We start from the raw sequence: 12,048 nt of genomic DNA on the forward strand, positions 1-12,048 counted from the left end.
CGGAAACCGAATATCTCAGAAACCAAAAATCTCGTAACACCGGACACACCAAAGACATGCAGCTCTGCTGAACCTCATCTCAACATGAATCAAAACGACACTCAGGTGGTAAGAATTTTTGTTATTGACATTTTTGTTGTAACTTGAGTAGCAGTATGGTTGCAGGTGAGTAGCTTGTATCTATCCTCTCTCATCAGTCATTTTAAGATAGATAGATAGTTAGTCAAGGAATATAATATCTAAATGGCCATACAGTTTGAAGTGCTGTTATGGTATATAATATGTATTTGAAACTTCTAGTAGTATTTGTTTGTCTAGTGTTTACACGTAAAACATTTCCATGTGATGTGAATTATAGGCTGCACAGGAGATTCATGCAAGCAGATGTCTTTTAGTGGAGGACAGAGCAGAAGACAACATTCAGACTGTAGTCATAGGTGATGGTAAGGTAGTTCTTATACTAGCAATTTTATTTCTTGTCATTTACATTAGCTTATGAATAAGTACAGCTGCTGTTTGTTGTACATAGTAAGACCCCATTTTTGCCCTGATTTCTGCCCCTTATTTTAGCTTATGTTTTTCTTAAAGCTCAACTCGTGCATTTAGAATTCTTAAAAAGTCTTAATATTTTGAGTTTACCTTCAAAAACATATTGATGGTGCATGATTCTGCACGCTCTAATGTTTCGGAAAACCATGTTAAAATATGAGTATCAGATATGATACAACAGGCTTTTGAGGAACGCTTATATGTGGATCTTTATTTCAACTCATATTCATATGCATTTTATGTAAGTAGCCTGCTATACTGTTATGAAGATTTCTTTGATTTACATTACGATACATCAGAATTTCATCTTACTTTTTTGGCCATATAAATAAATAACATCTGCACCAAATTGCATACTTTTCCTCAGTTTGGGCTCTGAATAAATGTGAGGTGTTTTTTTTTTAAACATCTTAAGTATGAGCTCCATATTTTCATTATATTATAGTATATGAATCATAAAAGCCTGATGTATCAAATATGATCCATAACATGAAACACATGTGCACAGTATATATATATATAATGTTTTATTTAAAGTTTCATTAAACTGTTCCATTTTAAAAAATAGATTGTTCTGATTATTTCATCTGTCAAGCTTTACAGGGTAATATATCAATACGTCCAGTTTCTGTTAATTAAAAAAATGTGAAAACAAGCAGCTTTGTAATAATTACAGCAGAAATACCAGAAAACCCTATATTGGGAAGACTTTAAATATTGTGTTGGACAACAGGGGGGTCTTTGAGTCAAAAGGGTTGAGAACCACTCATATAGACTTAAGGCTATTTGATATTTAAAACAAAAAAGCCCTTTGATATATCACCAAATTCTTGTTTCAGGAAATATGGTAAGAAAAGGCATTTCATGTGATCTTTGATAGCTTATATGATCAACAAATGTTGTATTTTTGTGTTGTTTTTTCATCAGCTGATGACAGGGGTTGGTCTGAAGATCAGGAAGGCGTGTTGCAGACATCAGCCGAGCAACCTGATAACGAGTCTTTTGAATGTGAGCAGTGCGGAAAGGCCTTTCCAAAGATGTTTTCTCTTCTTCGACATAAACGTGTGCATTCGGTCATAAAGCAGCACTGTTGTGAAAAATGCGGGAAGAAGTTCTCGCAATTAAGAGCGCTAGAAACTCATCTCCGCAAGCATACGCAGAAGTTCGAGAAGAAGACATTTCCCTGCGCTACTTGTGGAAAGAGCTTCAAAGATCTCGCAGCTCATGAACGGGTTCATGAGGAAGTCAGACCGTTTACCTGTGATACATGTGGACAGGGATTCACAGTCAAAGGAAGCTTATATATGCACCAGAGGGTGCACACGGGCGAAAAACCGTACACATGTGACACCTGTGGGAAAAGTTTCTCTCTAATAGGCACCCTAAACTGCCACAAGAAGTTTCATTCAGATGACAGGCCAATAAAATGCAGCCACTGCAATAAGAGCTTCAAGTGCAAGAGTCATTTGAGGCGCCACCTTCCTGTGCATACTGGTGAGAGACGATATACGTGTAAAATCTGTGGTAAAACATTTGCGCATCATGAAGCTATGACACGCCACATCCTCATTCACACCGGCGAAAAGCCGTACATCTGTGAAGTGTGCGGTAAAAGATTTCGCCAGAGAAGCAATTTAAAAGTCCACATGCGGGTGCACGAAGAGACACAATTTAAGTGTGAAATGTGTGGAAAAACATTCCAGCATGATTTTTTGCTACAGAGCCATATTTTATCACACAATCATACTGGAAATTCAGAAGAAGAGCAGTTTCTGAAGTCAAAGTCTGTGTTAAAAACTCAACTACAGCTACATTCAGACAACAGCAAACCTTTTACATGCAAATTGTGCGAGAAGAGCTACAGCAACATATATAATCTTAGCATACACGAGAAGCTTCACTCGGGCGAGACCCCGTTCAAGTGTGAGGTCTGCGGTAAGGCCTACGCTCTCAGAAAGTCCTTTAAAACACATATGTTGTGCCATTCGGGAGATAGACCTTATAAATGCATAGCATGCAGGAAAGCGTTCAAGTGGTCTGGCTCTCTGAAAATGCATATGAAGACTCATACTGATGAAAAAATGCACAAATGTGAGACGTGTGGAAAGAGCTTTCGCTTGTATGGAAATTTAAAGCGACACAAGCGTGCCCATGCTGGGGAGAGGCCGTTCAGCTGTAAGGTCTGTGGGGAAGGGTTTGCAGAACTCGACCATGTCAAAGCAAATATGCAAATCCATACTGGCGTGAAACCCTACACATGCCAGAAGTGTGGGAAGAATTATGTATATCTTAGGCATTACAATGATCACAAATGCAAACCTGTATGAAAAAGATGTTGTGGTAGGAACTTATAACAACTGCAGGACTCTTTTCATATTGTAATATTTCCTAGACAAATGTTTGGGTAACATTGTGAAGACATTTAAATAAAACATTAGGCTGAACAAGCTGTTGTTATTTTTAATGTTGCATAATATGGACCTATATCAAAAAAAAAAAAGTGATTAATACTATCATGCTACGTTCACATAGTAATAACTGTTAATACGTTGGCGTGGTGATGGAAAACCTGAAAATATGAGGAAATTTATATTGTGTTCATTGTGTTTTCCAGGCCTGAGAAAGTTATTGAAAATATGGACATTTTAAAAGTGAATCAAAATGTTTCTAGATGTGCTCTGATATAAATTATTTCATCAGCTAGGTACTGCCAATTGTATAGAGCTTGTTGTGAATCAAGTGTTCAACTTTTCAATGAATATTCAAACTGTTTTACAAAGTGATCTGACTGATTCCTTAGCGAATTTATCTGATATAAAATATATATTTAAAAAATCCTTATCCAGTCAGAAATTCCAGAAAAACTCGTCAAGAATGGTATCTGAAGTCTCTCAAATAAACTTACAGCACTTGTTATTAAACCACTAACCTTAAGCATGCAAATAAATAACAAGAGAAACGTAATTAAGAATTGTATGATTCCTTTTGTAATTAGAGAGCGTTCAACGACTTTTATTTTGGAAATCTGTTTCGGAAGTATATTTGTTCCAGTCACAGGTCTATAATGGGTCTTAGCAAAACCATTGTAAGATCAAATTGATCCAAAACAGTCTAATGCCCTCAACAATGTACCACTGAATTTTAAACTCCTTACGTTGTTTTTGTTAGTCATAACATAAGCCATTTTTATTTCAGCGAATGCCGATCATTGAGAGACTTTTATTTTAAAATTAAACAAAGAGGAAGTACTTACTGCTTAGTTCAACTTTGTAGGGAGTTCAACGTTTTGTTTATTTTCTTCTCAATCTGGCAGTACCAACTGTTAAACACAGGTTGAGTTGATTTTGCTGCATTTCTCTGAACTGTGATCACTATGGCCCGGTTTGAGCTTTTTCAGAGTCAAGCCACTCTGATCGTGTCAGTCCTGACGGACACTGCTAATCACGAGATCCGAAAGGCTTTTACATGCAGCTCCGATGAATCCAGAGTCACTATCAAACCAAACAATACTCAGATTCAGATGGTAAGAAAGCCTGTTATTAAGGAATTTTAACATGGATTTTTGTAATATGTTAGAGAGAACCATCCCTTATTTTTACAGCCTGATTAATTGTTTTATTCTTATAGTGTTATTTTTGTTCTTAATTGTAGCATTTATTTTTTCTTCTTCAATGCAGCTTAATTCCATAATGGAGAGGTTTGCCAAAGAAGCAGTGCAGAAGATTTGCAGTCTCTTCAGATACTGTTCATCCAGTGCACCAGGTCCAGCACAACTATGTTTGAATGGTCGAGACGACCTGAGGAAGACTTCATCTCAGTTGGGACGTGATCTCAGTGGAGCAACATATATCCATAACCAAGAGTTTCAGGGTACTTGATATAGATGTCAATATCAGGCCACACGAGTTGCAAGCCTGAAGACTAACTCTAGCACTCTCCGTCCTTTATCTTAGTATTTGTGGTGAGTTTTGTTTTGTGTTCCTTTCTTACAGTAGATTCTGTATCTCTCTCTGTGAGTCCTCTGAAGGAGCCAGCAACAACATCTCACCAGCACCCTTCAAGCACTGACGTGAGTAATAATACAATGCAGTTTTAAAGAGGAACTTCTTTTAAAGATATAACTTACAGTGTGATAAATGTTGGTTGAGACCCTTATAGCCTGCACAGGAAAGTAATGTAAGCAAGTGTCTTATGATGGAGGACAGAGGAGAGGAAACCATCCAGACAATATTCATCAGTGACGGTAAGAGACTCAACTTTTAGTCTGAAATTTCTCACCCTCTTACACATTTTCCACACTTGCATGTGCTCATTTATATGTCAGTGTTGATATTGCTAATTAAAACTATTTAACTTTTTTTTTAATTGAAATTAAGCTGAAATAAAATATAAATATTAGAAGAAACAAACTTATTTTATTTCAGTTAGTTGCCATTAATTTTAAGTACTAAAATGACTGAAACTGAAATCAATTTTAAAGCTAAATAAAAATATGAAAAAAATAACGAAAGCACATAACAAAATTAATCAAACTTTTAAAAAAGTAAAATTATTAATAATGTATGTATATAAACTAATGTATATAATTCATATTAAAATAACAAGCCTGCACAGGAAAGTAATGTAAGCAAGTGTCTTATGATGGAGGACAGAGGAGAGGAAACCATCCAGACAATATTCATCAGTGACGGTAAGAGACTCAACTTTTAGTCTGAAATTTCTCACCCTCTTACACATTTTCCACACTTGCATGTGCTCATTTATATGTCAGTGTTGATATTGCTAATTAAAACTATTTAACTTTTTTTTTAAATTGAAATTAAGCTGAAATAAAATATAAATATTAGAAGAAACAAACTTATTTTATTTCAGTTAGTTGCCATTAATTTTAAGTACTAAAATGACTGAAACCGAAATCAATTTTAAAGCTAAATAAAAATATGAAAAAAATAACGAAAGCACATAACAAAATTAATCAAACTTTTAAAAAAGTAAAATTATTAATAATGTATGTATATAAACTAATGTATATAATTCATATTAAAATAACGTTGATATGTATTAAAGTTTTTAAATGTTTAAATGCTGAAGTTTTTCAATTTAAACTTTAATAATCTTCAAGAGTTCTTTAAAGGGACATAACACACACAGTTCCGCCAGTCTCATGTTAATCTTGAGTACCTATAGAGTAGTACTGCATTCTTCATATCTCCAAAGAGTCTTTAGTTTGATTATATTTATCATATTTAGCACGCAAAGCTTTTGCATAGCGATCGTCTGCAATTAACGAATGAAGCATTTTTTTACTTCAATTAACTATGACTAATGAATTAACGAATGAAGCATGTTGATGGGCGTGCTCTCGCTCTGGTTGCTGTGTGCACACGCTCTTCCGGGAGAAGTGCCCATACAAGGAATTCCGCCCTTTATGATGTCATACAGAGCCATACTTGATAAAAACTTTCCCAAACTTATTCAAACCCTGATGGAGTGGATTTGGCACAGAAATACTTGGTCATACGTCCAACTCATTTTTTGAAACTTTGGCCATGTTTAGCATGAGAATCCAACACTTTAACGGTGTAAATAAGTCAGAATGCATGAAATAGCATTAGACCGCCATTAAAAAAAATAAAAAATCTCAATTTATTATATAAATATAACATTGCATAATTTGTATTATACTGTATATTGGAAAGAGCTGTATTAATTTCTGAAAGTCAGCCTGAAATTGACCTTATTGACTGACTTGATGCATATTTTTGCTTATGTTGTGTACTATTTTATCAGTGTAAATTATTTTAAATGTACTAATCTGAATATATGAATAGACCATGATTGATGTTGATTGACCCTGCTGTTGTTTTTATTTCACCTGCAGCTGATGACAGGGGTTGGTCTGAAGATCAGGAAGGTGTGTTGCAGACATCAACCAATCAACCTAAAGTTCCACAAGCGAAAGAGTCTTTTGAATGTGAGCAGTGCGGAAAGGCCTTTCCAAAGATGTTTTCTCTCGTGCAGCACAAACGTGTGCATTCAATCGTGAGGCCTCACAGTTGTGAAAAGTGCGGGAAGAAATTCACACTGCTGAGAGCGCTAGAGACTCACCTTCGCAAACACTCGCAGAAGTTCGAGAAGAAGAAATTTCCCTGCGCTACTTGCGGAAAGAGCTTCAGAGATCTTGCAGCGCACGAACTGGTTCACGCTGACGTCAAACCGTTTACCTGTGAAATATGCGGACAGGGATTCACAATCAAAAGAAGCTTATACATGCACCAGAGGGTGCACACGGGCGAAAAACCGTACCGATGCGACACCTGTGGAAAGTGTTTCTCCCTGATTGGCACAATATTGTGATGTGTGCAAAAAAATGCCTTTTTTTTGTAAAATGCCCAACAACATGAGGACATTGACTGCTTCTGCTGTCATAAAATATTCAAAAATTCAGTAAATATTCAATATTCAGTGAAAAATTCTTCATTTTGTCACCTTAAACAAAACCTCAAGTAGGTCACAAAAATATATATAAATATATAATTTATGTATTATATAATATATTTATAGAATTGTGTGTACATTTATTTTAAAATTAAATATATTTGTATATCTGTAAGGTTTTGTCAAACGTTATGTAGCAACAACTGTGCCGCATATAAACTCCAGTCCAGTGAGGGGCAGCAGTGAGCACAAGTGCTTCACTACTCGATTCAAGAGAGCATTATGAGTTCAGTCTCTTGCCAAAAACAGCAACAGAAGAATAATGTCGTTGTTGGAGTCTGAGGTTGTCTCTGTTCTGGAGACACTCGTAAAGGCAACGGTCAATGAAATGTCGAAAGTCGTGGACTCTTCAGGCAAACCTCCACAAATTACAGCAGACAAGTCAGCCACCCTGGACTTTACAGTAAGTGTAGGAAAAGTGCACGAAATGACCGTATTTCTTGCTTGCTGCGTTTGTATTTAAGCCATAGTTCATAACCTGAAGGATTTAATTAACATATAATGAAATGTGTTTATTGAATAATCAAATACAAGTATCTCTGAGGCTCAGAGTCACAGATAAAGTGATCATTTAAACGTAATATTTACCATTTTGTAAAAAATTGTAAAATTCCTTAAAGTTGTGACACCCATTTCATTAAAAATCATTTCATTCCAGTTTCTCAGTTTGTTTACGAATTGACTGCATTACTCTAGCTCAGACATTGGATAACAATCCTGTTATCAAAATGATTGTAAGAAAAAATGATCCTGTCAGGTCCTGTAGCTAATCCGTACTGAATGACATGTTAATTTAGGCTAATTTATTATTGATTTGTTCCTGTATTTCAGACCCAGCTGAACTCTGTGTTAACACGTAACGCAAAGGAAGCTGTGGAGAAAATATGCCAGCTTTTCTCTGCACTTCTGCACCATGAAATGATTCCGAGTGCACAGGATGGCTTGAAAACAAGACCGAAGCAATCTGAGAAACAGCACAAGACTCTACAAGGAGAGACTAATCTTACCGGCAGTTGTCCACAAAGAAGTCAGTCCACTGACCAACATTCTCTAGGTGAGATTCAATGCTTATGCTTCATCCACACCACTGTGCTTCTCAGAGCAAATCTTTTAAGTTTTATGATCTGCTGTGCCATTGCAGTCTCTGCTGAGAAAATTGCCATTGTTGTGAGCTGGGGACAGGAGGAGATCATAGACACTGACCATGTGAAAACAGTAAGTCATTCACGCATAATAGAGTGCAACAGTTTGGTTCTAAAAGTAAAAATCTCTTTTTGATATGTCTAACTGATGGTTTTTCGGTGTAGAACTACAATACCCAAATTCGAAACAGTGATCAGAAAAATAATTCTCATTACATTCTGAAATGAATTTAATATTAATTGTAAATATTTGAATATTTTGCAATTATGTTCAAATAAATAGTTTTATGCTTATAATCTATGACTACGAGGCAGTAGTTTTAAACACCATTTATCATTATTTGATTAAATCATTTACAATGCTACATCAATTACAATTAAAGTTTATAATGTTTAATTAATCTCGGAGATTGTTGGATTGGTTCAAGACTAAGAACTCTTTATAAAAAAAAAAACTAAATTCCACAAAAATATTAAGCAGCACAACTCTTTTGTACATTAATAATAATAAGAAATGCTTCTTGAGCACCAAATCAGCATATTAGAATGATTTCTGATGGAACATGTCAATTAATGACTAGTAATGAGTGCTGAAAATTCAGCTTTGCCATCAAAGGAATAAATCATTTCAAAATATATTCAAACTGAAAAGAGTTATTTTAAATTGTAATAATATTTCACAACATTACAAAATCTACACTACAAAATATTTTACTGACCCCAAACATTTGAACAGTAGTGTATACCGCAATAATACATTTCTTCCGTGTTGACATAAATTGTTCTCTTTTTCTGTTTTTAAAAGCCCACTAAAACACAGAAGACGGCGATCATTAGGGAAGAAAAGTCAGTGGATTCTTCAGAAAACAGCAACCATCCTCAGTTTGTGGTGTTGCAGGACAATGATGCTGCGGACATCAGCTGCCCTGGACTGCAAAATACTGAAAACATCTCTGTGACTCAGGATAATGTGAAAGTATCTAGAAGTGTAAGCATGTCAAAAAGCCGAGGTGTGCAGGTGAGCTGTCGGATGAAAGGTAAACCGCTCAGCTGTAAACAATGTAGAAGGAAATTTGACTCGGTTGTTCTGTTGAGAGCTCATCAGGTCATTCATGTGGCAGCAGAGAAACCCTTTAGCTGCTCGCAGTGTGGTCGACGTTTTGGCAGTAAAGGCAGTTTGGATGTACACTACCAGCTTCATACTGACAAGAGCCCTTATGTTTGCAGTCAATGCGGCAAGACCTTCACCGAACACAAACAGCTGAAGGGTCACCTGAGGATTCATAACGAAGACAAGACTTTTACATGTCAAGTTTGTGGGAAGTCTTTTCATCAAGCTTATTGTCTCAGGAAGCATTTGGTCGTGCATTCGAAAGAGAAGCTGCATAAATGTGACGAATGTGGGAAGAGCTTCCACTTTCGTAACAACCTACTTCGCCACCAGAGAATTCATACAGGTGAGAAGCCGTTCACCTGCCAGACGTGCGGGCGAAGTTTCAACCAGCTCGACTCACTGAAGGCACACAATGTAACTCACACTGGCGAGAAACCACACAAATGCAAAATGTGCAGTCAGGGCTTTGTCCAGAAGTTTCTGCTTCAGCTGCATGAGGGAAAGCACGCGGGACAAAACGGACACCACTGTTTTGTATGTGGGATGGTCTTGGGTTGCTTAAACGCCCTAAAAACGCATCTCCCGATTCACGAGGGACAGTTGCCGGTCAATTGTACAGTGTGCAGCGAGACCCTTGGTTCCATCAACACCTTGAAATCTCACCAGCACAAACACACTGGTGAGAAACCACACAAATGCAAAATGTGCAATCAGGGCTTTGTCCAGAAGTTTCTGCTTCAGCTGCATGAGGGAAAGCACGCGGGACAAAACGGACACCACTGTTTTGTATGTGGGATGGTCTTGGGTTGCTTAAACGCCCTAAAAACGCATCTCCCGATTCACGAGGGACAGTTGCCGGTCAATTGTACAGTGTGCAGCGAGACCCTTGGTTCCATCAGCACCTTGAAATCTCACCAGCACAAACACTCGGTGACTGACAAACACAGCTGTTGTTTGTGCGGAAAGTCCTTTCGGAGTGTTGCTGGTGTGAAAACTCACGAAAGGATTCATACAGGAGAAAAGCCCTATATCTGTTTGGTGTGTGGGAAGACATTTCGGCAGCAGAACAGCCTTAAGGCTCACCAGACCTCACATACAGGCGAAAAACCTTTTAGTTGTGACACATGCGGGAAAGGTTTTTGCACCTTGGGAAATCTCCGTCGACATCAGCGCATACACACCGGAGAAAAGCCGTTCAGATGTGTCGAATGCGGGCGGGAATTTAACCAGTCGAATTCACTCAAAGCTCACATGCATATTCACACAGGAGAGAAGCAATATGTGTGTGACAAGTGTGGGAAAAGTTTTGCTTACCTCAGAAATCTGAGGTACCATAAATGTGTATAAATTTAAAGGGATCCTTCACCTGAAAATGGAAATTCTGTCATCATTTACTCTTGATATGGTGATGTAAACCTCTCTACTGACTTTTATTGTATTGACAAAATGAAATGAAATTACTTTTTTACAATGAAAGAAAGTAAGGCATATAGGTTTGGAACAACATGAGGGTGTGTAAATGATGACAGAATTTACATTTTTGGGTGAACTATCCCTTTAAGTTACACAGTTTAACGGTTCCAAATAGATCAGACAGGGTTATGTGCAACTTAATTTCCATATGCTGATTTTTTCAATTAGATATAAATATTTCAGTGTAAAAGATCCCTTAAAATATCTGTTTAGTGTACAATTGATCTTTAAATTTGTTAAATGATCTCTAAACACTTTGACAAATAAATCAAAGCCAACATGCCAACTAGTGATCTAGTCTTTTAATATTCTTTTGATACTAATATCTCTATTTAAATGGTCTGTCATTCTTTTACTTTTGCTACCTTGTTTGGCTACATTTTTAAAATAGGGAAATTATTTTGGCATTACTGCTCACAAAAGCTAACATGAAAAAGAACAGTGATAAGATTGTGGATTGGGAACTTGTTCTGATCAAATCGGAACATTAAATTATCGACACAGTGTTTCTTCTTGGGGATTTTTTTCAGTTCACTTTGATGACAAACTTAAAGGGATCGTTAAACTCACATTCCTGATGGCCCAGATGTATATGACTGACTTACTTTTGTGGAACACAAACAGTCTTTATTCGAAAAATAATCCATCTCTGTGAGTCCATATAATGTAAGTGTACCCCTCAAAGTTGACACTTCTAAAACCACACAAAACAAACACAGCGGTAATCCGTAGCCCAGTTGACCCCAGTTGTTAAAATAATGTCTTATAAAACAAAACCATTGGTGTGTGTGAGGAAAAATACTATTTTAAACTTTATAAGTCAAAAATACAAAAAAGCATGCACATCCCAAAAACACGAAGGCTCAGGTGCAGGACAAAAATAAGATAAATACAAACAAAACAAAAAATTGTCCGCACACTGATAAGACTGCTCCCAAGGAATTTATTAATGCAACGTTTCGACCCAAACTTTAAAGGGGTCATATGATGCTATTTTAAAGATCATTATTTTGTGTATTTGGTGAAACAGAATATGTTGACATGCTTTAATGTTCAAAAAACACATTATTTTTCAAATACTGTACATTATTGTAGGTCCTCTATGCCCCGCCTCTCTCAAACGGTTTTGAAACAAACTCCGCATTTGAACAGTCAATAGCAAATACTTAAACTGATAACAAAACATACTTACAGTCGCAGATTCAGAAGCGCCAGATTGTCATAGCAAAGTCGGAATTGACTTTTTTTTTTTTTTTTTAGAAATAGCCATTG

The 12,048-nt window shown here is 36.6% G+C and overlaps 3 protein-coding genes across 3 annotated transcripts in view; all 3 read left to right on the forward strand.

Moving 5' to 3' along the window:
- The first annotated feature begins 34 nt into the window (after nt 1-34).
- On the forward strand, nt 35-2,983 carry LOC107601734 (zinc finger protein 226). The gene is made up of 3 exons (XM_016294013.1): nt 35-108; nt 359-443; nt 1,477-2,983. Exons 1-3 carry the CDS (start codon nt 85-87, stop codon nt 2,874-2,876), a joined length of 1,509 nt encoding a protein of 502 aa, XP_016149499.1. The 5' UTR covers nt 35-84; the 3' UTR covers nt 2,877-2,983.
- An 820-nt stretch (nt 2,984-3,803) lies between these two features.
- LOC107601695 (zinc finger protein 226-like) lies at nt 3,804-6,906 on the forward strand. Its single transcript, XM_016293952.1, has 5 exons — nt 3,804-4,072; nt 4,227-4,419; nt 4,542-4,618; nt 4,708-4,792; nt 6,431-6,906. Exons 1-5 carry the CDS (start codon nt 3,923-3,925, stop codon nt 6,904-6,906), a joined length of 981 nt encoding a protein of 326 aa, XP_016149438.1. The 5' UTR covers nt 3,804-3,922.
- A 336-nt stretch (nt 6,907-7,242) lies between these two features.
- Nucleotides 7,243-12,048, forward strand: part of LOC107601731 (MAP/microtubule affinity-regulating kinase 4-like) — a 59,231-nt gene continuing 54,425 nt past the window's right edge. The window contains exons 1-4 of the mRNA XM_016294008.1: nt 7,243-7,450; nt 7,879-8,101; nt 8,189-8,262; nt 8,995-9,177. Coding sequence (XP_016149494.1) covers nt 7,310-7,450; nt 7,879-8,101; nt 8,189-8,262; nt 8,995-9,177 — 621 coding nt within the window. The 5' untranslated portion in view covers nt 7,243-7,309. The remainder of the gene's footprint in view (nt 7,451-7,878; nt 8,102-8,188; nt 8,263-8,994; nt 9,178-12,048) is intronic.

Source organism: Sinocyclocheilus grahami, unplaced genomic scaffold (genome assembly GCF_001515645.1).
Source record: "Sinocyclocheilus grahami isolate Dianchi unplaced genomic scaffold, SAMN03320097.WGS_v1.1 scaffold311.1, whole genome shotgun sequence".
Lineage (NCBI taxonomy): Eukaryota > Metazoa > Chordata > Actinopteri > Cypriniformes > Cyprinidae > Sinocyclocheilus > Sinocyclocheilus grahami.